This window comes from Plecotus auritus, assembly GCF_963455305.1.
Source record: "Plecotus auritus genome assembly, chromosome: 7".
Taxonomy (NCBI): Eukaryota; Metazoa; Chordata; class Mammalia; order Chiroptera; family Vespertilionidae; genus Plecotus; species Plecotus auritus.
This window is the reverse complement of record NC_137774.1, coordinates 83,055,882-83,081,133: the sequence shown is the minus strand read 5'-3', so window position 1 is coordinate 83,081,133 and position 25,252 is coordinate 83,055,882. Positions and strand designations below refer to the sequence as shown.

The window sequence follows — 25,252 nt, the reverse complement described above, 5'->3', positions numbered from 1 at the left end:
CAGTTGCCCTACTTTCAAGACCACACAATCCTTTGGCACAAGGACTCTTTATTTTTATGCTGCTAAGAGGGTGGCTGTCATATAGTGGGGTGACACAATTCATTCATTTATTAAACAAATAGTGTTGACCCCCCACTATGTGTCAGACACTGAGCATGCAACAGTCAGCAAGAAAGGTAAGAATGAGAGGATAGATGGGGGACAGATCAAAGGATGGACAGATGTATGGAAGGATGGAGAATGGATGGCTGGGATGGGTATGGATGGGAGGATGGGGGATGGATAGCTGGGATGGGGATGGATGGAAGGATGGGGGATGGATGGATGGTATGGGGATGGATGGAATGAAGGATGATGGTTAGATGGCTGGACAGGAGGTAGTGGGAGAAAGGATGAGAGATGGATAGAAGGAAGGATGAGGGACAGATGGAAGGATGGGGACAGGTGGAAGGATGGGAAATGAATAAAATGACATGAGGATGGAAGGAAGAATGAGGGATGATGGAGGGCTGTGGATGGAAGGATGGGGGAAATGGAGGAACAGAGGATGGTACGGATATTGAAGGAAGATTGTGGGAATAGTTGGGAAGATAAGAGAGACATGTTAGGATGAGGGAAAGATAGAGAAGAATACACAGACAGAAGGTTGGGTGGATTGACACGGATGGATATAGGGAAAGTTGGGTAGATGGAAGGATGGAAGGATGATGGGTAGCTGGGCGGATGGATCTTGGGTGCAGGGGAAACATCTCCCAAAGAGATGCCCAGGAAACCTAGGCTGTGCCCACCTTCTTCTGGCCCGGCCTAGTCACAATGGCCTTGCCCTCTCATCCCCTGGCAGGTGGGCATCGTTGGCAGGACGGGGGCCGGGAAGTCCACCCTGGCCGGGGGCCTGCTGCGGCTCCTGGAGGCAGCTGAGGGCGGGGTCTGGATCGACGGGGTCCCCATCAGCCATGTGGGACTGCACACGCTGCGGTCTAGGATCACCATCATCCTCCAGGTGAGGCCTCGGGACAGGGTGGGCAGAGGTGGGATCATGGCTGGGCCAGCCCTGACCCATTGCCCGTCCTGGCTAGGACCCCATCCTGTTCCCCGGCTCTCTGAGGAGGAACCTTGACATGCTACAGGAGCACACGGATGAAGCCATCTGGAAGGCCCTGGAGACAGTGCAGCTCAGAGCCCTGGTGGCCAGCCTGCCCGGCCAGCTGCAGTATGAGTGTGCCGACCAAGGCGATGACCTCAGGTAGGGTTACCCCACCACAGCCTGGAGCTCAGGGGAGCTGGAGGGAGAGGCGTGTCCAAGGCTCTCCCCAGGGGCAGTGTGCCTTCCCCATAGATCAGTGGTCAGCAAACCGCGGCTCACAAGCCACATGCGGCTCTTTGGCCCCTTGAGTGTGGCTCGGCGTTAGAACCACTTCTTCAAAATAGACTCGCCCAGGCCGAAAACTGACTTCTGTGCATGGGCCACCAAGTTTCAATCGCACTGTACGTGTGTGCCTGCACGTGGTATTTTGTGGAAAAGCCACACTCAAGGGGCCAAAGAGCTGCATGTGGCTCGCGAGCCGTGGTTTGCCAACCACTGCCATAGATCATCAACCCCATCTTACCTAAGAATAGACAAACATGTAAATTGACCGTACCTCCGCTACACTCACCAGCCAATCAAGAGTGTGTATGCAAATTAACCCACCAAAGATGGCAGGTTAATTTGCATACACAGGCACAGAGTGAAGCCTGAAGACTGAATGCTCCGCCCATGGCAGGAGCCAAGCCTGAAGGCTGCAGGCTTGGCTCCGCTGCGGCCCGGGTCTCGGGTGACGGAGGAAAACCAGTGTTGGCAGCCAAGGGAAGGAATGCCTATTGCACGAATCTTCATGCAACGGGCCTCTAGTTCTATTAATAATCACGGTAGGAGCCCCATCCCTTGTCAGCAGTCCCAAACTCCAACACGATCTCTGAATATCACATTTCTTTTTCCTAAATTCGGTTTCCCAATTTAGCTAGTGGCAAAACCCAACCTCTACTGACACGAGACTACGTATAGCTTTTATCCCACTCAGCACTTATTTTGCTATAGAAATAACGTGTATGATATTGGGTGCTGGACCCATGCCCACTGAGGGTATCAAGTACGCCTTTGAAAACTTTTGTTTAAATGTAGTAAAATATACACCATAAAATGGACCATCTTACCCATTTTTAAGTGTATATTTCAGTAGCATTGAGCACATTTACATCACTGTGCTACCCAACTCCAGAACTTTTTCATCTCGCAAAACTGAAACTCAGAACTCTTTAAACAATTCCCTATTCCCCCCTCCTCCCAGGGAAACTGAGGCATGGAGGGTTTGAATGATTTGCTTAAAGTCGCCCTGGTCAAAAACTGGCAGGATGGGGATTTCTTCCAGCTCTGTGGACTGGGGACCCACCACTTCTGTGGCTGTTGTGGAGACGCATTTGGGGGCATGCCCTGCAAACCCTGATGTGCAGACACACAATCATCGGGCCTGACTGTCCCACTCCCTCCCAGCCTGGGCCAGAAGCAGCTGCTGTGTCTGGCACGTGCCCTTCTCCGGAAAACCCAGATCCTCATCCTGGACGAGGCCACGGCCGCCGTGGACCAGGGGACGGAGCTCCAGATGCAGGCCGCCCTTGAGAGCTGGTTTGCCCAGTGCACGGTGCTGCTCATTGCCCACCGCCTGCGCTCCGTGATGGACTGTGCCAGGTAAGTCCCCCCAAGCCGCTGGCTCCAGGGACCCTGCAGTAGTGAAGGAAGGCATCTGCATTTAGAGCTGGAAAGGTGATGGAATGGATTTTCAGGTGCCCATAGTACAGGTGGCAAGACTGGCGCCCAAAGGGGAAGAGATGCGCCCAAGGACATATGCCCAGTAGATGCTTACATCCAGGAAACCACACAGGCCAAACTTCTGGGGAGCAAACCTCAGAGCAGGCATGCTGGGCTCTCCAAGCGGCCCAGGGGCCAGGCTGGTGTCCAAAGAGCTGCCTATCTCCCTCTCCCCCGCAGGGTGCTGGTCATGGACAAGGGGCATGTGGCAGAGAGCGGCAGCCCCGCCCAGCTGCTGGCCCAGAAGGGCCTGTTCTATAGGCTGGCACAGGAGTCAGGCCTGGTCTGAGCCACACCCCTCAACCCTCCCGCCTCGCCAACCTGGAAAGACGTGCCATGCCCTGGAGATATCAGTGACCTGGGGGTCATCAGCGGAGTCTAGACCCTTCTGCTCTCTGGGATTGGGTGGCAAATGGCAGGGAAAGTGGACGATCATCACAGACCCAGGAGGATGCAGCAACCCCCAAGGTCGGCCCGACCAGAGTCCGTCCAGCCTTGTCCATCCTGGAGCCAAAGCGGACAGTGGCTCTCAGCCCTGTCCATTGGACCCACCTGGGGACCTCAAGACGTGCCCACACCCAGGCTCCACCACAGACCAATGAAATCATTAACCCTGTGGCAGGGCAATGGTGTGTGTACTTTTCCAAATTAACCCTTTTATTTTGAGATGAGTGTAGACTGACCAGCAGTTTTAAGAAATAATCCACAGAATGCCTGTGCACCCTTTTCCATTTCCCCCAAAAGTAACACCTTGAAAAACGCTAGTGTGGTATCACAACCAGGATATTGACCATCCATACACAGATCCTGCTCAGGTTTCCCACTGTACTAGTACGTGTGTGTGTGTATGTGTGTGTGACGTCTACACAATTGTATCACACGTATAGGTGGCATCCACCACCCCTGGGACTGCCGTTCTGTGACCACACCCCTCCCTCCTGCCCCGGTGACCCCCGACATGTTTTCCATTTTGGCACACTATGTTTTTAAAGCTCCCCATATGATCCCAACATGCACCAGGACTGAACCCCATGGCTCCTGCTGCTCCTCCCACCCTTGTACACGAGCTCCAAGAAGCATCTTGTCTGAATAGGACACACGAGCCACAACCCACACCACGATGGGGCCACTCCGGGCACAAGCATGGGCACACGGGCACGCAGTTCAGCTCAGAAGGCGAGAGGGGAGGGGCCAGGACTTCTTAAGAAGTCCCGAAGGGAATCGCTCAGGACTTGGCACATGTCATACATCTGTCTGTTAAAGACCAAATTCCAGCTTCTTGGGGAGCCCCAGAAGCAGTCAGAACATCCCGGGTGTTTCTGTTCACACTTCCTCCCCCAAGGGGGCTGTGTGGGAAATGCTGCTGGGGGCCAGAGGTCAGAGGTCAGGGTGGTGAAGGGCAGCACCTGTCTTCCTGAAGGGCGGTGCACAGGGCATGTGCTCAGGCCCGTTTCTGACAGCAGTCGGAATCCTAGTGCAGGGCTCTTACAACTGCCTTCAGGCACCAGGAAAGGGGGCTCGATTCTCAAGTAGCCAAATCCGAGGTTCCCCAGACCCAGCTAACTGTAAAGCGCAGCGTGAGCAATGGGACGACCCAGGCTCCTCACTGACCTCATGGCATTGCTGCAGGGATAGAGGACGCTAATACACGGAAACGTGTTCAGAGCCAAGCTGGGCACAAAGTAAGTGCTCAGTAAACGTTCACGATGATCACTGTTGTGAGGGCCTCTGTGGGCAGCGAGAAGGGTCTATAACCAGGATTTTTATTCTGGTCACTACCGACATGTGGGGTAGATAATTCTCTGCCACGTGGGGCTGTCCTGGGCCCTGTAGGATGCATAGCAGCATCCCTGGCCTCCACCCACTAGATGCCGGTAGTACCCCCACCTCCAGTTGTGACAAAAATGTCTCTAGATGTTACCAGATGTCCCAGAGAGTCAAAATCATCCAGTCCAGTCACTGGGCTAACCCGGCCCATCGCCATCAATAACCTGCTGAGACCAGGAAAGTGGCTGTACTGGTGCGCCAACAGGGGCCTGTGGACATCCACCTGCCTGACAGGACACAGCCTGCTTTGCCTTGTCAGGTCACGGGAACTTCCTAATGGGACATCCCGACACAGGCTTCTAGCCCAGAGAAATCCAGATTTAATTGCAGCTTCTACCTCCCTCGGCCGAGATGTGGCGAGAAGCACCTTTGACGACTTCAGATTGGGGTAGGGCGTCTGCACCTCTTGCCTATCCCATTGCACCTATGAAGTGCTGGCCCCACCATTACTGGCGATTACTAGCTCCATTTCGCAGATGGGGAAACGGAGGCTCAGACAGTTGACATGACCTGCCGAGGTCACCCAGTTAGTAAGTGGCAGAGGGGGGATCCGCCCCTGGGGCCACCTCACACCAAAGCCCAAGTCATCATGTGGGCTTGTCTTTCCAACTTGGAAGCACGGAAAGGGACCCGACATAGTGCTTCTCGTTGCTCTGCCGGGAGCTGAGCCACCGGATGGCCCGGCAGAGCAGCCACAGGCCAAGGCGGCAGCAGCTGTATGTTTGGCAAACTCACTTGGGATCATTCCAGGGTCACAAAAGCCTACTGTCACGGGAGCAGATGGTCTGCCAGGGGGCAGAGTGTGGGCCACAGGAGCCAGCGCCCACGAGCCTGCTGACAAGGCTGCTGCTGGCCCACACCCTCGCTGTGGGGACCAGCCTGCACGCCATCCAGGCCACTAATCCCCCCGCCATGGCTCCTGCCAGCAGAGCCTGGCTGGCGGGGAACATACACATCCAGGAAAGCCACACATGGAGCTGATTGTACCTGCATGATCATTTACTTCATTTCTGGTTTGAGACACTTATGAGTGGGTGTGAGTCGTCCACATTCTCCCTTCTATGGTAACCTGGAAGCCAGCTCCTGAGAGGCAATGTCAAAAGACCAGAACAGCCTGGCTCTTGCAGTCGCTGCTTGGCAGGGAGTGACCCTGCAGGGGTGCCTCACCCTCATCAGGAAGTGTATGAGCAAGAAATAGAACCCTTGTGTTCATCTCCCATGAGTTTATGGCTACAGCACGGCCCAGCCTATCCTAATACAAAGGGATTTTCAAGGGCAATGGAGGCCACATGGTTTTTGTCTTAGAACCCGACCTGGGCCACACACACATCACTGCTCATCTTCACAATAATCCCATCGTGCAGGTGTGATCAACTCCACTTTACAGATGAGGCAACGGAGACTAAGTGACTTGCCCAGGGTCACACAGCCAGCAAATGATAAGGGGCCTCAGGCCCAGGTCTCTCTGACCCCAGAGCCCAAGTTCTGGACACCAGGCCACGCTGACTCCCCACTCTACCCCACACAGTTCTTAACCTCTAGGCTCCCATTTCCGACAGGGGCTCCCACTAGCGATGGCATGTTTGCCAACAGGAAAGAAGGAAAGCAGACGGGAGGGGAGCCCCCTGCTGACTCCCAGAGGAGAGGGCTGAAACCCCAAAGGAAATGGAATCGTCATTAGAAAGAAATAAAATTTTTTTTTACTGCAAATCGCTTGTAAATGTTCTCGTTTCCAGTGTAAGTCATTACAAAATGATCCCCAAGAAAAACTTGGTTTATCTAATGTGAAAGAATGGTATAACTTACAAAAAATAAATATCTATTTCCACCTAAAGGAAGATGCTTTTCTGGATTTGAAGTCAGCAAGGGAATCTCGGGGCAGCACTGGCCTCTGCTTTGTGGGTCTTCCCTGGGTCTCTGCGACTTAAAGGACGGGCCCTGGAGGTCTCTACTCCGCTTTTTCTTCAGGAACCCGCAGACCCACTGTCAGATGCCGGCCACCTTGGCTTTCCCTGGGAGAGCTGCTCCCGGCCTAACACTTCCACCCAAGAAATTCAAGTCGAGACAGTGTTTCTCCCTGGAGCAGTACTTTAAAAAAAAAAAAAGAAAAAAAAAATCACTGATATTCGTGAATGGGTTCTTTTCTTGTCCTGGAACACACTCAGTAACTACACGTCCGGTTCTCCACACTGCCGCCTCTGACAGCTAGCTGGAGGCCAGGGTGAGGAACTGAAATCTAAATACAAGGAGAAGTCTCAACAGAGCTCGATTCAGTACCCGCTGGTCATCCGTGGCGGTGCCCAGTGCTCCTGGCTTTGAACCCTTCACAACCACGAGCAAACCTCTTCCAGGTGCCTCGAGGTAATCCGTTCTAGCAACTGGCAAAAGGAGGCAGGAGGAAAGGCAGAGAAAAGACCAGAGTAGATAAGGAGGTGAGGAGCCAATGTGGGGAACTGGTACTGAGAGAGGATCTCCCAGCCCTGGAGCTCCAGGCCAGGCCCCCCGTAAGTCCAGCCCTTCTTGCCAACGAGAAGCCCGCGGGTGATGAGGCTGCCTCTGGCCTCTGAAGCAAGTCACGGTGCAGGCAGTGCTGGGCGCTGGCTCTGTGTCTGAGCGCCCAGAAGACAGGATGGTTGGTAAGGAGTGTCCACAGCCCCCAGGACACTGCCTGAGGGTGAGGATGATCTTCACCAGGCCCCTCACCTCCAAACAGCAGCCCCAAGGAGACGAGGCATTCTGGGTGGAGCCCAGATGTTAGAGGTGCCAGGACAGCATCAGGGGCCGAAGACTTGGAATTCCAGACTTTGGCTAAAGAGATTTGAGGCAGTTGGCTGGATTTGGTCACTAGCATGTTTTACGCAACCAATTTCTCGAGAAGTCTGGCTGCCAAACCGCCCTGCAGAGCACCAAGAGCACGAGCGGGCCTCCCAGGTTGTGCAACGCCGGTGCGTCCTGCGGGGGTAACAGGCAAGGGTGTGCGTGTCTTTGGTGGGCTGCCTCTCTGTGTCCCTCCTGTTTCTTCACAGCCAATTCCAGGCATCGGACCAGAGGGTGGCTGCTTTGTGGTTTTGTCTTATTGGGTTTGGTTTTTTTTCCTTTTTTGGTTTCAGTATATGGGACGCTTGGGTTCCCAAAGAGGCTGACTCATCCTGGGACAAGGCATGTGGGCCTTGCAGGTCAAACCAGACGGCACCAGCACCGGGCTTACAGCAAGCCGGCATCTTTGGCCATGCTGTAGAACAGGCCTCTCTGCTGCAGGAGGTCAGAGGGGGCGCCGCACTCCCGGATCTCTCCTTTGTCCAGGACGATCACCCTGCAAGGGGAGGGCACGCAGACATGAGTGGTAGAAGGGGTTGGCACCTCATGCCCGCAAGAGCCCAGCGAGGCAAATCCTGGCTTTGGGTCAGGCCCCTCACCTCTGTTAGAACTGCTACAGTAGCCTTCCGCCTGGTTACCCCTTCTCAAGCCCTATTCCTAGTCAAAGTCCTGTGATGCTACACACAACACTCGCTATCACCTGCTCTGTTTCCTTCCCAACACAACTTGCTTTTATTTATTGCCGTGTTTATTATCTGTCTCTGCACCCAGCCCCCAGCTAATCTATAAGGTCCCTTAGCCAGGCTTCCTGCTGAGTCCCCAGTACCTGGAACAGGGCCGGCTTTGCGGCAGGCACTGCACATGTGATGACTGGATAAATGACTGAGTGACGTCAAAAATACCTGGTACTACCCGGGATAAAGCGAGGTCCCACCAACTAGGGCTGTCCCTATGCATAGGACAGTGTTGAATGAATGAATGAGTAAGGTGAGCACCAAGGCCTAGAAGCCTTCTGTGCCAGATGCTTCACCTGGTGTAGTCCATGATGGTGTTGAGACGGTGAGCGATGGTGAGGACAGTACACTCGTCGAACTGTGTCCGGATGGTGGACTGAATGAGGTCATCAGTTTCCAGGTCCACGGCCGCCGTGGCCTCATCCAACACAAGGATCTTCGTCTTCCTCAGCAAGGCCCGGGCCAGGCAAACGAGCTGGCGCTGCCCAACACTTGACCAGGAGAAAAAGACCAGGAGACAGAGAGTCAAAACCACCCCTGGCCCTGAGCCCTGGCCTGAGCTGGGAGGAGAGAGAAGAGACTTGGTGTTGCTCGGAGCAGGAGAGGGTCCACTCCCATACCCGTGCTGAAGGCAGACATCTCTAATCCATCACAACGTTCTTCCTGTTGAGCTAGAAGCGAGCTCGGGATCATTCTCAGCACAGGGCTCAGAGGAATACTCAAACATTTGACATGTTCAGGGTAGGTAGTGTGACAGGCAGCAAAAGGGCCCCCATATCCAGGCCCTCACAACTGACTCTGGATTCAACCATGTGCCTTGCTTTGGCCAGTGGGGTGCTGGCAAACATAAGGCTGGAAGAAGCTTGACATTGGAATGCACGCCAGGGTTTGCGCCTCTGCCATCACCATGACAACACGCCTGGGCTGGTCTGCTGGAGGATGAGGGACAGGAACTGCCCCAACGAAAGCCAATCAGATCAGCCAATGGCAGTGGACCCCCAGCCACATGAGTGAGCCCAGTCATGAAACCTGGCTGAAACCCATTTTATAGATACTGAAACTGAGGCTCCAAGAAACAAAAGGCTCCTGTGTGGCAGAGCTGGGACTCAAACCTGGACCTGACACAGATGCAAAAGGACAGAATCATCAAGCGCCCTGACCGAGGGGAAGCTGAGGAGACCCCGCCGGCCCCCGACCAACCCACCTCAGGTTCTCCCCGCCTTCCGTGCACTCGTGGTTCAGCTTGTCAGGAAGCGCTGACACAAAGTCCTTCAGGTGAGCCAGCTCCAGTGCCGTCCAGACCTCTTCATCCGAGTACTGGCTGAATGGGTCCAGGTTCATGCGGAGAGAACCCGAAAACAAAATGGGGTCCTGTTCAGAGAGAAGACAGCAGTCAGTATGTGAGGCTCAGCGTCAGCTGGACGTGGATGGGACAGAGGTGGGACACAGAGAGTTCTTGCCAGAATTGCTCACGATTGGGCATGAGAGTTCCTCAGAATCACTATTTCTAGAGATAATAATGGGGGGAAAATCTGGAAATCTCTGTGTTAGGTGAAATAAAATAGATTACTTTTTTGACAAGACTTCCTGGAGCCTTCAATAGGCAAATGTGTCAGGAACCTTCCAGAAAGATGTGACATGGTTAATTCCTAATCATCAAGTACTGTCGATTCCTCCCCATCCCCTGCCTCCAAAAAAGAATCTGAGAAGAAATTTCAGGAAAAATAACATTAAAAAGCAACATATTAGGGAATCAGCACCTTCAGGAATCAGTCTAGAAAATTCTTTTTTTTTAAAATCACATTCGTAGTATTTTTTAACATATATTTGCATTGATTTCAGAGTGGAAGGAAGAAAGAGATAGAAACATCAATGATGAGAGAGAATCAATGATCGACTATCTCCTGCACATTCCCAACTAGGGATCGAGCCTACAACCAGGGCATGTGCCCTGACTGGAAATCTAACCAGGACCTCTTGGTTCATAGGTCAACGCTCAACCACCGAGCCATGCCAGCGGGGCCAGAAAATTCTTCTCATTTAGCTCTGGGAAGGGTAAGAGAGGCTTGTCCTGACTGACAGCCAGCAGAAAGTCAGTGCCTACGCATCCTGTTAGATGCTCTTGGTGGCAAAGTGCAGGGACGACACCTGGTTAATTCCCACTGCTATTTATATGCTAAGAGGAGATTCAGTGGAGGAGCAACATAGCATAATTTTAGTAAGAATAAAGTCGGAACACATTTATATCTGTACACTGAAAACAGACACGCATTGCTCTCAGTGGGACCCAGCGCTCCTGGTGGCCTCACACAGACCCCACCTGGGGGATGATGGTGATCTTGAAGCGGAGATCGTGCAGGCCGATTTTGGCGATGTTGACATTGTCAATAATGATCTCTCCTTCTGAACACTCCTTGATCCGAAACAAGCCCAGGGTCAGGGATGACTTCCCGGCTCCCGTCCGCCCCACGATGCCAACCTGGGAGACAGGAAGGACCAGCGTGAGGTGAGAATGCTGCAATCTGGGGGATACCTCCTATCTCAGATATCTCATGTCAGGTATCTGCCCCACAGCAGTTCAGTCATCTGGTCAACCCAACTCCCACCACAGCCCTCTCCGCTCCAGCTTCCTAGAGGCGCTCCTTTAGGGGCTGTTGTTGGCTCTTCATAGAAGTTAAGATTATAATTAGCTCTATTTATAAGATACTAGACCTCCAAAGACCCAGGCATCAGACAGGGAGGGATTTTAAATAGGCCCTATTATTTTCAACTCAAGATGATATTAATAATCAGGTTATTTCCCTCACGCTGTTCTTTTTTCTTTTTTTGTTGTTGTTAATCCTCACCCCAGGATATTTTGAGAGAGAGTGGAAGGGAAGGGGAGAGAGGGGAAGAGAGAGAAAGAGAGAAATATCAATATGAGAGAGAAATATCAATGTGAGAGAGACACACCAATTGGCTGCCTCCTGCACATGCCCCAATTGGGGCCTGGGATCAAACCTGCAACCAAGGTATGTGCCCTTGACTGGAATTGAACCCATGACCCTTCAGTCCAGGAGCCGACACTCTTAACCACTGAGCCATGCCAGCTAGCGTCCCTCACACTGTTTTTCCCAGTTCTTGAGATGGTGAATTTCCCATCCAAGCTGTTGAAACAGCTCAAATATTCAAGAAGACCCCCCACTGCACACCTCTCCTCTCCATCCCAGCTGTGTGAGCAAAATGAGGTTATGGATGTGGCCTGGTCTCCACTTATCCTCTCGGGAGGGAACTGGGCCTCCCATGTAATGGCCAAGGATGACTGTCCCTGACATCCAAATACAACCCCCTTCACCTGGGCTCCTGAGAGGTGGGTTTCCTCTGCCGCCCACAGCGATGCCACAGAGCAGTCTCTCATGATACAACACATAAAGCCTGGTGAGAACATGGCCCACTCTGTTCTTTCCTCGGCGACGCTCAGCCACTGAGCCATGAATTAGAGAACTTATCTTACGGGAACAGAACATCCTGAGCCTGGTGGAAAGGACCGTGTAACAAGTCCGTATGTTCAGAGATGAAAGCAGCACTGTCCCCTGGAAAATGGCCAGGAAGGCCATGGTCTGATTCTGAGGAGAATCTGAGGGTCTGAGGGGAAGGACACCTTCCAGGAACAGCTTGGGACCAAGGCTATGTTCCAAAATTCCGACCATTCCACATGCCCCTTGAGCCATCCCTAGCAGTGATGGAGACATCCTTCTATCTTGGAGATCCCAAACTCAATGCCTACAGGGTCCATGTAGGCACCTGAATGGGGTGGGGAGGGACCGAGTGAACAGGGAGGCTCACATCTTGCCTACCAAGGGCCAGGTGGGGAGTATGAGCCCAGTGTTGCTAGATGCTGTGATCTTTCGAGAAAAGCAGGAAATGGATTTTTATTGAAAAAGTTCCAGATTTTTCAGTATTTGCAACTTATTCAGATTTTTTTCAAAACCTCTCTGTGGACCTCATTTGGCCTCCAGGCTGCCAGTGTGCAACCCTGTGGAACCCTGTCTGCATAGTCACACCAGGGTATGGGCTGGGACGGACTGCGGAAATGACAGCCGGTTTCATGTGCCTGATCACAACCTGTGCCGATTGTGAGCGGGTGGGAGAACAGTGTGCACCCACCTTTTCTCCTCCTTCGATGGTGATGTTGATGTGCTTGAGAACCAAGTCCAGGTCCTCTCGGTAACGCAGGCTATAGTCCCGGAATTCCACTCGGCCCACCTGGGGCCAGGTGGTGGCCGGAGTCATCTCTTGGATCCGCCAGGGAGCCTATAATGGGTGGGGGAGGAGGGAGGCAAATAAGGAATCTGAGGTCCATCTCACAGGCCCCAAGGCTCTCTGTGAGCGGCCTCTACAAGCCCCCTGACCTCACCTCCCTCTCTCACGTTCACTCCGCTCCCCACACTGACTTCAGGGTGATTTCTCCAGGCCTTTGCATTTGCAGCTTCCTCTGCCTGGAACGCTCTTCCCCAAGCTACCTACTCGGCCTGCTACCCCACATCCTGCAGATGTTAGAGCAAGTCAGACCACCCTCCTGGCCCTGCACCCCTCTTTCCTCTCCCCTGCTTCATTCTCCTTCAGAGCACTTACCATTGTGTCACCCATGCCTACTGAAATATCCACTCTATGAGGACAGGTTCTTATGCTAGTACTGTTCGTTCACTGTTCTATCCCAGGGCCCAGAGCACATAGTAGGTGCTCAATAAGCATGTATGGACTGAATCAAAGTGGTCTTCTCTGAACTGACACAAGGCTGACTGCCTTCTAGGTCTGGACTGAAACAATAAAAGTGGCAGCGACCACTTAAACAACACTCTATCATATTATCTCATTCAATCCTCACTATAGCCCCATATATGGGGTCCTTTCAACATCCCATTTACACACAAGGAAACTGAGACACAGACAGGGTAATAACTTGCCCCGTTTCACACAGGCCCTATTTCTGAAAAATTTCTTAGTCCAGTTCAGCATTTCCTGAGACTTACAGCTGGATATGCTCCAGGCCAGCCTCGGGGCTACCTTCAGGGAAAGAGAGGAACAGGGAGGATAATAAAAGAAACTTTCAGCCTTTCTTCCCCACAAACTTCTTATATTATTTTTTTTACAACAAAAAAAACCTCCCTTTTGTAGTTTAAGTATATAAATAAAAAGGACATGCTATAAAAACATAGGAGCGACTGAAGAGAAGTGGGTGGAACTTTCTAACATGAATATATAATATATTGTTTATAATGTATTGTTTATATTTATACATAATATATACACAATAAACAAACATATATATCATAATAGTGGTGGGACTCTGAGTGATCTCGACTTCCTCTTGTATTTTTCAAATATGTTCTTATTCTAAAAATATAGAATAAAAGAGGTAAAATATTTTTGTAACATGAAATAAATTTCACACTTTAAGTGGATGAATTTCATGGAGTGTGAATTATCTCTTAAAGCTGTAATAAAAAAATAAACTCAGCCTGCCTGGTGTGGCTCAGTGGTTGAGCATCGACCCATGCACCAAGAGGTCACTGGTTCAATTCGAGGTCAGGGCACATGCCCAGGTTACAGGCTCGAGCCCCAGCAGGGGTGTGCAAGAGGCAGTCAATTAATGACGAGATGTTTCTATCTCTCTCTCCCCTCTCCTTCCCCCTCTCTCTAAAAATCAATAAAAATATAAATAAATGAATAAGTAAATAAATTAATAAGTTAATTAATTACTTCAGCCCTAGCTGGGTGGCTCAGTTAGTTGGAGAATAGACTCCTGGTCAGGGCACATACCCAGGTTACAGTTGGATCCCTGTGCAGGAGACAACGGACCGATGTTTCCCTCTCTCATTGATATTTCTCTCTCCCCTCCTCCACTCTGTCTAAAAACAAACAAATAAACAAAGCTATCCTGGTGGATGATTAAATAAATAAATAATAAGTTCAATGTGGGTGGAAAGTCCTGGTGTAATACACTCTTATTTCCACAGGGGTCACTCACACCATTCTGGCTGATGCCTCTGATGAAATGGAACCTGGAGTTCACCATTTCAGAGCATTAAAAGACTGAGGTCATAGGTCACCTCTGCAAATCTTCTAACATAGATTTTAACTGGGGCAGCCTTGGTCTCGTTCCCAAGGGGCATTTTCTTGGGAGGCAGTGTGGCACAATGGCAAAGACCCAAATCCTCGGTCTGCAATTTACCAGTCATGTATCTTAGGCAAGTTACTTAACCTCTCTGTGTCTCAGTTTTCTCACCTGTAAAATGGAAGTAAAAACAGAATGTGAGTTATAAGGCTGTACAGTGAATATATAAATTACTCTATGTGTAATGTTTAGGACAGAGCCTGACACCTCCACAAGGGCACAATATATGTTCCTGTTATTATTATTGGTGGTAATGGTGAGAGTGGCATCACCAAGCATTACTGTTACTGTCATTATTATCACTACTACCATTGGTAGTGGTGTGTAGACAGAATAAGGCAGTTATTAGGGGCAACATGGCACTGAAGTCTAGATACTTGGGTCCTAGAGCTCACATATGACCTTGAATCAGCCAACATCTCTCCCTAGGCTACCTTATCTCCATCTAAAACAGTAACTGCAGGATTTTCCAAAGTTGGGTCAATTCCTTACCAGTATAGGATTTTTACAATATCCATGTACTCATTCTTGTTATTGCATTTGAATACTTTTAATCAACTCATTTGTATTTAATTTTAAAAGTTATTTAAATCAATGGTGCCTCTAACAGTTGGTGGCTTAGTATTTATTCATTTTTCAGGAGCGAAAAGAAACTAGTCTCTTTTCCCATAAAAGAAGCCCCCCATAAAAATACGTAACAGTTTGTCAGACAGAGGTTGCCTGTTGCAGGCACACATGGTTTGGCTCAGAGGTTCTTTAAAGCCACACTGAAGATCAAGTTCAAAAGGTCAGGGCAGGGGCTTGCTCTACCTCCTTCTCAGTTTCTGAATACTCCTTGAGTCTCTCCACAGCCACAATGTTGGTCTCCATCTCCGACGACATCCGAACAAGCCAGTTCAGGTAGGTGGTGACCTGTGAGTGGAAGAGTCACATGGAGCGTCTAGAGTGAGCTTGAGTTGCTTTATTTTAATGAAGTAATTATGAGTTGTGAAACAGTTCAGATAAGAAAGGTACAGAAAACAGCACCCACACAGAGCCTTCACACAGACTTGCTCCACTGCATCTCTTAAGCAAGCACATTTCAAAATCACCCATGAGCCACACTGGTAATCAGAAAGGAAATGAGAAAATATTTTGAAATAGATAATAGGAAAATACAATATATCAAAATTTGGGAAATACAGCTAAACAGGGCTTCGAGGGAAATTTATCCTATATAATAAAAGGCTAATATGTAGTTCAATGGAATGACCAGTCACTATGATGCACACTGACCACCAGAGGGCAGACACTCAATGCAGGAGCTGCCCCCTGGTGATCAGTGCGCTCCCACAGCAGGGAGCGCTGCTCAGCCAGAAGCCCTGAGCCAGGCTCATGGCTGGCAAGCGCAGCGGCAGTGGTGGGAGCCTCTCCTGCCTCTGCAGCAGAGCTAAGCCGGCAGTCGGACATCCCCCGAGGGCTCCCGGACTGCGAGAGGGTGCAGGCCGGGCTGAGGGACCCGTGCCCCGAGTGCACAAATTGCGTGCACCAGGCCTCTAGTGGTGTTACAAGGATTTCTCTTGCAGTTGGAGGCATCCAGGCCACGTGTCTAATTTCTCTCCTGCTCCAGTCAGGCACGGGGCTGAAGACCTGCTCCTCAAATTCCATTCAGCCCCTTTGCTCTCCTGCACTCCCACAGGGACTCAAAACAAATTCAACTGCTCTCCCATTCAGAGAAATGGGAAATTCAGCAAGAGCACCCCCTCTCACCTGTAACGAGTAAGATATTGAGAGGCCCACCAAGCCGGCGCTGAGGCTGTTCCGGGAGATCACTGCAAACAGGGTTGCAAACAGGACAATGCAGTTGCCCACACACTCCAGCCGCACAGCCAGCCACCTGCATGAGACACACAGGCAGACAGCAGGACAGACACACACCCAGGGTCAGCTTTTTTAGAGACTTGGTTTCTGGTGCTGGGTGTGGGGTTAGGCGTGGAACTTCACTAACTAAAATAATCCCTGATAGTTCTGAGAGAGGCCTTCTCCTAAGACAGAGGGGGAAGGAGGACCAAAGGGACACAATTTCAGTAATTTCGCACTCATCCGGCAACCCCAGGGATTAAGACAGTTCTCTGGAAGCAGTCTTCCCAGGAAACTGAAGCTTGCTTTTTTAAGAACCAACTTTTTCTCACAAAAATAGCCATGTGTGCATTTTTTAAAAAGATGTCCTGAAAAATTAATAAATACTAAGTCATCAACTGTAAGAGGCACCACTGATTTAAAATTGACCGGCCATGCCCTAACTGGTTTGGCTCAGTGGATAGAGCATCAGCCTGTGGACTGAAAGGTCCCAGGTTTGATTCCGGTCAAGGGCATGTACCTTGGTTGCGGACACATCCCCAGTAGGGGGTGTGCAGGAGGCAGCTGATCAATGTTTCTCTCTCATCGATGTTTCTGGCTCTCTATCCCTCTCCCTTCCTCTCTGTGGAAAATCAATAAAATATATATTTAATAAAAAAATAAATAAAATAAAATTGACCGGCCATAGCTCAGTGGTTGGGCACCAACTTATGAACCAGGAGATCATGTTTCGATTCCCAGAGCACATGCCCAGGTTGTGGGCTCAATCCCTAGTAGGGGGTGTGCAGGAGCAGCCAATCAAAGATTCTCTCTCATCCTTGATGTTTCTATTTCTCTATCCATCTCCCATCCCCTCTGACATCAATAAAAATATATTTTAATAAAATAACCTTCTCTTGGCAGGGAAAAGGGTGGTGAGAAAAAATACACTATTTTCAATGTAGCTATAAGTGTTCCCAGATCCAGATCACTCTCATCTCAGAAACATTAAAATGTATTTTACCTTTTAAAATATAAACAGACATTTTAATGGTTTAAAGATAACTTTTGTAAGATATCACACAGCATTAGGAATATTTAAACATTCATTTAATGTTTCAAAATGTAAAGCATTCTAGGGAGATGGGTTAACCTTTTTCCCACTACAGCTCTTAGACCCACGTGACTGATCTTCTTGGGGGTGAGCCACTCCCACAGACAGACAGGCATAGTGACAAACATCCTAAAAGTTCTGCAAGGGAAGACAAGGTCTCCAATGACTCCCGGTCTCCCACCCAGCCTTACACTGTAGGATCGTATTGCACATGGTGGGCTGGCGGTTGGTTTGATGGGTCTCTTCCAGGATGTGCTACCCCTGTCCCAGCGTTTTCTTACCCTTCATCTCAAAAACTGTATCAGGATGCAACTGAGTGAGGAGGATATTTTAGATTAAAGCAGACACTTTTCTAAATTCAGTCAATAATTAGCAAACTTCGCCCTGGCCAGTGTGGCTCAGTTGGTTGAGCATTGTCCTGTGCACCACAAAGTTGCTGGTTCAATTCTAGGTCAGGGCACATGCCCAGGTAGAGGGCGTACAGAAGGCAGCCGATGTCTCTCTCTCTCTCTTTCTCTCTCTCTCTATTTCTCTCTCTCTCCCCCCCCGACCCCTCCCTTCTTCTATCTCTAAAAAGAAACATATATATAAAATAAAAAATTAGCAAACTTTTTTCTTTTCTTTTTTTTTAGTAGAAATTATTTATTTATCGTCTAAAGTTTTACATATGTCTCCTTTTTCCCTGACTGACACCACCCCCCCGCCAGCCATTCCCACCCCGGGCAAGCCCCCACCGCCCCAGTGTCTGTGTCCATTGGTTATTCTAATATGCATGCATACAAGTCCTTTGGTTGCTCTCTAACCGCCCACCCCCCCATTTGTCTCTGGATCTATTCTTGTTCATCAATCTTTTTCTTTTTTTGATTAATGCAATTCCACCATTCTTTATACCCTAAATGGCAATTTCACATGGTTTGACTTAATATTCGTAATTTGCTTCTGATACACATCCCGGGGGTGAGGTTGGGGGTGGTCACCCTTCAGCTTGAAACTACAGTAGGAAAATACTCAACAGCTGAGTCTGCCCCCCACTGATGCTCCTGTGCCCCCAGGATGACAGCTAAAGGGCAGGTTCTGTATGATTTTCTGGCTCCAGAAGAACGCTCTGCCCTGTCCTTCAGTGCCCCGGAGTGCTGGTGCTCACAGTGTCGCTGTCTGCTTTTAACAGTTATTCTGTCCTCACCAAGTCGAACCATTCCCTCTAGGGAGGGTCTGAGTTTGGCTTCACACCCTCCTCCAGGAACTATGGCAGCTTCCCATGCCCCCTCCAGTGGGCCCACCTGTTGGCCACGATGCTGGGGTAATAGGCCTTCTGGTTCTCATCCACCTTCAGGTCACTCTGGGAGATGAAGCGCTCCTGTTCCGCAAAGGCCCGGATGACACTGACCCCCAGCAAGGTCTCGTTGAAGTGGGAGTAAACCGGGGAGCGGCTGACGGATTCGAGGCGCTTCAGCTGCCGGGAGGAGGCCACGTAGAACCTCTGGGGGCACAGAATGGACAGGGGGTGAATGGAGCTGTCCTCATCCCAGCCTCCCAGGGCTGTGCTGGAGGAAGTCTGGACATAAATGATGCCACCAGGAGGCAAATGCTGGAGCTGGGCTGCTCTTAGCAGGTGTCTCCACTCACCTGGTGAACTGCTGGCATAGAGCCAACAACGATGGCAGTGATGACAAATATAATAGCTGACACGCAGAGCCCGCCCTCTGCAGCCTTGTTTGAACTACTTTCACATATATCAACTCATTTAATCCTCACCCCAAACCTCTGAGGTGCTCATTCCTCTCTCACCATCAGGAAACTAAGGCACAAAGAACTTCGCTAACCTCGTCCCTAAGATCACGTGGCTGGCTAGGACGTGGCAGAGCTGGGATTCGAACCCAGACACTTGGCTGCAGAGTGCCAACCTCTGTAATGTATAGCCTCTCTGAAGCCACTGACTGCGGGGGTTTAATGGACCTGCTGGACACATTCTCTCATTTCTTTTTTCTAATCCTCACCTAAAGATATGTTTCTTTATTGGTTTTCAGAGAGAAGAAGGGAGAGGAAGAGAGAGAGAGAGAAACAACAATGTGAGAGAGAAACACTGATTGGTTGCCTCTCATACATGCCCTGACCCGGGATCAAACCCACAACCTTTTGGTGTGGAGGACAACGCCCCAACCAATTGAGCCACCCCCCAGTACGCTCATTTCTTTTGCATATGTACTCAAGAGTGAGATTGCTAGGTTACAGATAAGTGTCTATTTAACGAAAAATATACATTAAAAAAAAAAATCTCTTCCATAATCCCAACCCTCAGACAGGCAATATTTTTTGCCTCCTTTTCCAGTCCTGCCCACACACATTTTGCATTTCATCTTAGTTAAATTTCACATGGTTCAATCTAATATTAGTAATCTGCTTCTGATACACATCCCACGGGTGGGGTTAGTTAAAACGACTGTGTGCAAACAACACGATCCTCTGCCTAATTCACTTCCTGTGTAGTTCAGAAATAAAACTCATGGTGCTACAACAGAGCCTTCCTAACTCTCCCTGTCAAGGGTGCCTAAGATTCTGCCATGGAAACGCTCCATCGTGTGCTCAAGGTCCTGCTCCTGGCAGGTATCTGAGCTGCTTCAAATGCTGCATTTGGTCTGTTCTGTTCTTTTGAATTGGGTCTTTGCAGAACATTTCCAGCCAGATGACTGTCCAAAGTTGGCATCAAGTTGAAGAGAATGCAATGAGGGTCCTCCCTGATTCCACCCTTGTTCACGCTCACCCATCACTGGCCACAGTGTGGCGGGGTCTCTCTCTCCCTTGGGGACCCCACATGAGCGGCTCCAGTGCGGTTTGAGGACGGAGCCCTTCACGATTTCCTACCCTCATTTTGGGTTGCAGTTGCTAAGCTCCCATCTAACCCTCCACCCCAGCAGCTGTGCTGCAGGACAGGCTGCCCTGTGGTCACCAGCACATGCTTTGGACTCAGACAGACGTGAGTTCACACCGCCGAGTCTGCCATTAGAGCCCCAAGAAGCTCATCTGTCAACCGGAAACACAATCCCCGCTGCAGTTGCCTAAGAAACCAGCGATGCTGCCCAGCTATCACAGGCCCCTTGCCCTGTTACCTCCTCGGGCTTGTTTTCTGCAATACAGACGGGAACAGGACTGGCTAGCAACAAACTCATGGCACAGCCACACCAGCCCTGAGTGGCCCGCCTCTGTATTTCTATTACAAGAGAGAAAAAAACACACCTATCTTGCTTAAGCTGCTCATATTCACATCTCCATTATCTTCAGGGGGCTTAGGAACTAGAGAATTTCATAACATTCTTAAGGAAACTTCAATAATAAAAGTATCTTTATAGCTATCACTTTTTTTTCTTTTATAACTTACAACTACAAAAATAAAACTTACTAGAAAAAAAGTCCATTTGGTTATCATAAGCTAAAAACAATCAGCTGAGGCTCTTGACACCACACCCACCGCGCCCCCAGCAAGCCCTCCCCAGCTCCACAGGGAACCGGTGCGAGGGCCGAGCCCTGTGCTCAGGGGCACCCAACACACACAGGGCTTCTTCCAGACACCAAGAGCCCACCTCTCACCTGGACGAAGAAGTAGATGAGGCCCAGGGGTGGGATGATGATAGCAGCGATGGGAGTGGCCAGCAGGATGATGATGCAGGCGCCAATGACGTTGAATAGGGAGCCCATGAACATCTTGATGACCTGCGGGATCATGGAGTCCACCGTGTCCATCTCCTTGGAGAAGCGGTTCACCAGGTTCCCACTGGGCGTCCGCTCGAAGAAGCTCATGGGCGACGACAGGACATTGTGCAGCAGGTCCAGGTGCAGGCGGCGGGAGGCGAAGATGCCCCCGATGGACAGCGCCATGGAGTAGCCAAACACCGCAAACCCTGCAAACATTCTCGCATTAGGCTCCACAATGGGAGAGGGGCCAAGCTGGGGGCTGGGACGAGTGGCCATGTGACCATATGGATGAAGCAGGGCGGGGTCCCCAGCTAATAATAATAATACTGATAATAACGATGATGCTAATGGCTATTATTTATTGAGCACTTACTATGTGCAAAGCACCATAATGAAGTTTTACGGGTATCTAATCCTTACGACAACTCTGTATAAATTAGATAAGTACCCATTTCACAGATGAGGAAACTGAAATTCAGGTGAATTCCTCCACCTTCAATATTCTCAGCCAATCAGAAGCAGAGATGGGGTTTAATCCCGGCAGCCTGCTCCCGCTCATGTTCTCAATGTGCAGGCCGTACTCCTCTAGACCAGCCCCGTGGAATGGAAGCTTAGGTGATGACGGAAACATTCTACATCTGTACTGGCCAATGGAGTAGCCGGGAGCCACATGTGGCTGCTGAGCACCTGAAATGTGGCTAGTGCACGGAACAACTGGATTTTTAGTTTTATTTCAATGTAATGAACTGAAATTCAATAGCTACCCATGACCAAAGCCTACCAGTACAGCACAGCACAGCTAGAATAGACACTGCTGCTGTGCGGGCCCAGGTAAACATCACACTCTGTGCTGTTTATGGTTATAATTTGGAGTCCACAGTCCTTTGCCCTATGAGGGTGTAGCAGGGGCTGAGAAATTTAAGAAATCCATGTTTGCTATTCTGGGTTTTTCCAAAGCCATTTCCTAGAGTTCAAGAGGCAACTGTAGCTCCTCCAAACAAGCCACCGAAGGGCACCCATTCTTTGCAGAGAGGCGATTTCAAGAGGCGGGACTCAAATGACAGGCTCTGGAGCCAACACTGTCAGATCTTGTTTCTGTCACCTACCAGGTGTGGGGCCTTCCGCAAGCCACTTAACCTCTTTGTACCTCAGCTTCCCCATCTGTAACATGGGACAATACTTATAGCAATGTCAAATGCAAGGGGCCTACCCAGCAATGTGTTTGGTGCACAAAAAGTGCTCAAGAATGTCAAATATGTATATATTTATTGTACACACGATGTGCATAGGCATTGAATGTATGTATGTGTATATATAAACAGCTATTATGAGCACATTGCTAATGTACTGTGTAGCATGTAGCATAGTGGTTAAGAGCACGGGCTCCGAGCCGGACTGCCTCACTCAATGCCAGCTCGGCCACCTATCAGCATGTGACCTAGGGCAACTTACTTAGTCCCTCTGGACCTCAATTTCTGCATCTCTAAAATGGGGAAAGTATTAGCTCCTACCTCATCAGATTGCTGCAAGGGTAAAACCAGTCAAAATACATAAACGTGTTTAGAACAGAACCAGGCACCAGGTAAGTGCTCAGCAAACACTAGCTGTTAGTGTTAACGCTGTTGTGTTTGGGAACTCCCATGGGACCACAAGAAGGGTATACAGCAGGGTTTCTCAACCTCTCACTATTGACATGTGGTGCTGGATAATTCCGTTGTGGAATCTGTGCTGTGCAGTGCAGGATGCTGAGCAACATCCCTGGTCTCTAGACCCAGTAGCACCTTCAGAAGTTGTAACAACCAAAAGAATCTCCAGACATTGCCAAATGTCCCAGAGGGGACAACACTACATGTGCGAAGAATCCCCACCCTCAGACAGCAGGGAAAAGCCCCCAAATGGAACTGTACAGACGCACCAACGGGCAAGGGCCCTTGCCCATTAATGCTCCAGGTAGACTCTCTTCCTCAACTTTCCTCATCTGTAAAACGGGCACATTGGTGCTCTCCTCTATCTCCTAGGGCCATGTGAAACAAAGCATTAAAAAACCATTCACTCCACAAATATTGGAGTGTTTACTGTGTGTCAGGTACTGTTCTTCCAGGTCTGGCTTGGTTGGGGGACCAAGTTCTCTAACAAGTAGGGAACAGTTCTCTAACAAGACAGAAAAGTAGTTCCAAGTGCCAAAATCAGGTGGGGTGGGGAGGGTGCAGAGGGGCAGCTCCCACCTTGAGAGATGCCCAGGGCTCCATAGACACTCAGCCGGACTTTAGTGTGCTCCTGGGTCCCGTTGACGACGGGGTCATCAGTCCAGAGACTGAGCCAATAGTTGGAGGACAGGGCAGCGACGTGGTTACACAAGAAAAGAAAGATGCTCAGAAAGGAGATGAAAATTCCAATGGCCTTCATGTAGTCCCAGTACACGGAGAGCTTGACCTGGAGCCAGGGAAAGGAGGCATTTTATACAATGCACCACACGCACCCAGGGTCCGCACCTGTCCTTCAGGCCTCCACCTGTGTTCATATCTTTGACATCCCTCCTCCCGCTAGTTATTGACAAAGGAAGTCAGCAGCAGACCAGGTCCAGTCCCTGCCCTGCTGGGCTTGGTTTCAACAAGCTCCAGCCTCTTTCCTCGGGCGCGGCCTCGCTGTCTTGTCAAGCCTTTCAGGCTGAATTATGGATCATCAAGGTCATGTCTGAATTACAGGCTGGTTGAAAGGTAACAGGTGAGGGATCAGAGCTCTGGTGTATAACTGAGTACTTCCTTTTTTCTGTTTCGTTTCTGCTCTTCAAACTCAGAGAGTGGGAAGAGGGTGTCAGAATAAAGAGCACGTTGCACCACTTGGTTCCTCACAGCTGTGCTGCCTGCTGTCCCTGAATGACCCTGAGGGGCTCGGGGACCCCCCTCACGAGCAGTGGGATGTGACAGCGTGGGAGGCAGAAGTGGACGGGGGTGGGGAGGCTGGACCCAGCTCCACTCCTGGTTCCACTTTGGCAGCTGACACCCCCTCCCTGTCTCCGTTTTCCCTGTGCATAAATACAAAATGCAGGTGATGCTGAGACCATCTTCTCTGCGGTGTGGGATTCAATGGGGATTCAATGGGCCTGGCAGCTCTGGCCCTTCTTTCTCAAGTGCTCGACTCAGGGCCATTTCTCTGACTCCCTGGAGGGTCACTGAGAGCAAGGGGGGAGGACACACGACAGCCACCTCTGTCGTCAGCCACAGGTGTGATGGCAGGTGAGGGGACAGGCTGGGAACAGAGGGTCCCCAGGAGATTCTGATATGTCCAGTGCCCCACCCTCACGTGGTACCAGTACCACCTTTCGTGGGTTGGTTATTTTTCTTTGTGTACTTATTTTAAAAACTCTATTCCCTATTCTTTAAAAAACAAACAAACACATAACCACATTTATTTTTAAAAATAAATTCTGGCCCTGGCTGGTATTGCTCAGTGGTTGGAGTGCTGTCCCGTGTACTGAAGGGTCTCAGGTTTGATTCCCGGTCAGGGCACATACCCAGGTTTCAGGTTTGATCCCCAGTCAGAATGCATGGGTGAGGCAAATGATTGATGTTTCTCTCCCACTCTCCCTTCCTCTCTCTAGAATCAATGAAAAATATATCCTCAGGTGAGAATTTAACAAAACTTTGGATCATTGCCACAGTGAAAAATTACTGATGATTGACCCTTGGACAATATAGATGATTGTAAAAAATATATATACAACTAAACTAGAGCTTTAAACCCTCGCTGTTTATTACAAAGAAAAGTTAGCAATTGTTAGTGCTGGAGACGGAATGTTTGTGTGTCCCCAGAACTCCTATGTGATGGTGCTAGGAGTTGGGCCTTTGAGAGGTGATTAGCTTCTTGAAGGTGAATGAATTAGTGCTCCTACAAAAGGAGGCCTCAGCGAGTTCCCAGCCCCTTCTGCCACGTGAGGACTTGGGAAGAAGATGGCCCTCTATGAACCAGGAATGAACCAGGAATGAACCAGGAAGTGGGTCCTCACCAGACACCAAATCTGCTGGTATCTTGATCTTGGACTTGCCAGCCGCCAGAGGTGTGAGCAATAAGTGTGTATTGTTTCGAAGCCACCCAATCTATCCTGTTATAGCAGCCCGAACGGACTAAGACAGGTATTCAAGATGAGCTAGGTAACTTTCTCACTGGTATACTAAGGGCTGAAAGAGAAATGAAAACTTTAATATTCTTTAATATTCTTTAGCACCATGTCTGCAATCACCTCACATAAA

General features: G+C 49.9%; 2 protein-coding genes across 4 annotated transcripts in view; one reads left to right on the top strand and one right to left on the bottom strand.

Moving 5' to 3' along the window:
- The window catches only part of ABCC6 (ATP binding cassette subfamily C member 6), a 52,306-nt gene extending 45,917 nt beyond the window's left edge, over nucleotides 1-6,389 (top strand). Inside the window, exons 28-31 of one of the 2 annotated variants that reach the window (XM_080679394.1) lie at nucleotides 842-1,000; nucleotides 1,077-1,243; nucleotides 2,531-2,725; nucleotides 3,026-6,389. In XM_080679394.1, the coding sequence (XP_080535520.1) occupies nucleotides 842-1,000; nucleotides 1,077-1,243; nucleotides 2,531-2,725; nucleotides 3,026-3,134 (630 nt within the window). In that variant the 3' untranslated portion in view covers nucleotides 3,135-6,389. The remainder of the gene's footprint in view (nucleotides 1-841; nucleotides 1,001-1,076; nucleotides 1,244-2,530; nucleotides 2,726-3,025) is intronic. The other variant, XM_080679395.1, reaches the window with a different exon arrangement.
- The window catches only part of ABCC1 (ATP binding cassette subfamily C member 1 (ABCC1 blood group)), a 160,894-nt gene continuing 141,993 nt past the window's right edge, over nucleotides 6,352-25,252 (bottom strand). For both annotated transcript variants that reach the window (XM_080679392.1, XM_080679393.1), the window contains 10 exons: nucleotides 23,228-23,435; nucleotides 20,898-21,208; nucleotides 18,593-18,792; nucleotides 16,130-16,256; nucleotides 15,191-15,292; nucleotides 12,370-12,516; nucleotides 10,544-10,702; nucleotides 9,428-9,594; nucleotides 8,520-8,714; nucleotides 6,352-7,985 (listed from right to left, as the gene is read on the bottom strand). In XM_080679392.1, the coding sequence (XP_080535518.1) occupies nucleotides 7,877-7,985; nucleotides 8,520-8,714; nucleotides 9,428-9,594; nucleotides 10,544-10,702; nucleotides 12,370-12,516; nucleotides 15,191-15,292; nucleotides 16,130-16,256; nucleotides 18,593-18,792; nucleotides 20,898-21,208; nucleotides 23,228-23,435 (1,725 nt within the window). In that variant the 3' untranslated portion in view covers nucleotides 6,352-7,876. The remainder of the gene's footprint in view (nucleotides 7,986-8,519; nucleotides 8,715-9,427; nucleotides 9,595-10,543; nucleotides 10,703-12,369; nucleotides 12,517-15,190; nucleotides 15,293-16,129; nucleotides 16,257-18,592; nucleotides 18,793-20,897; nucleotides 21,209-23,227; nucleotides 23,436-25,252) is intronic.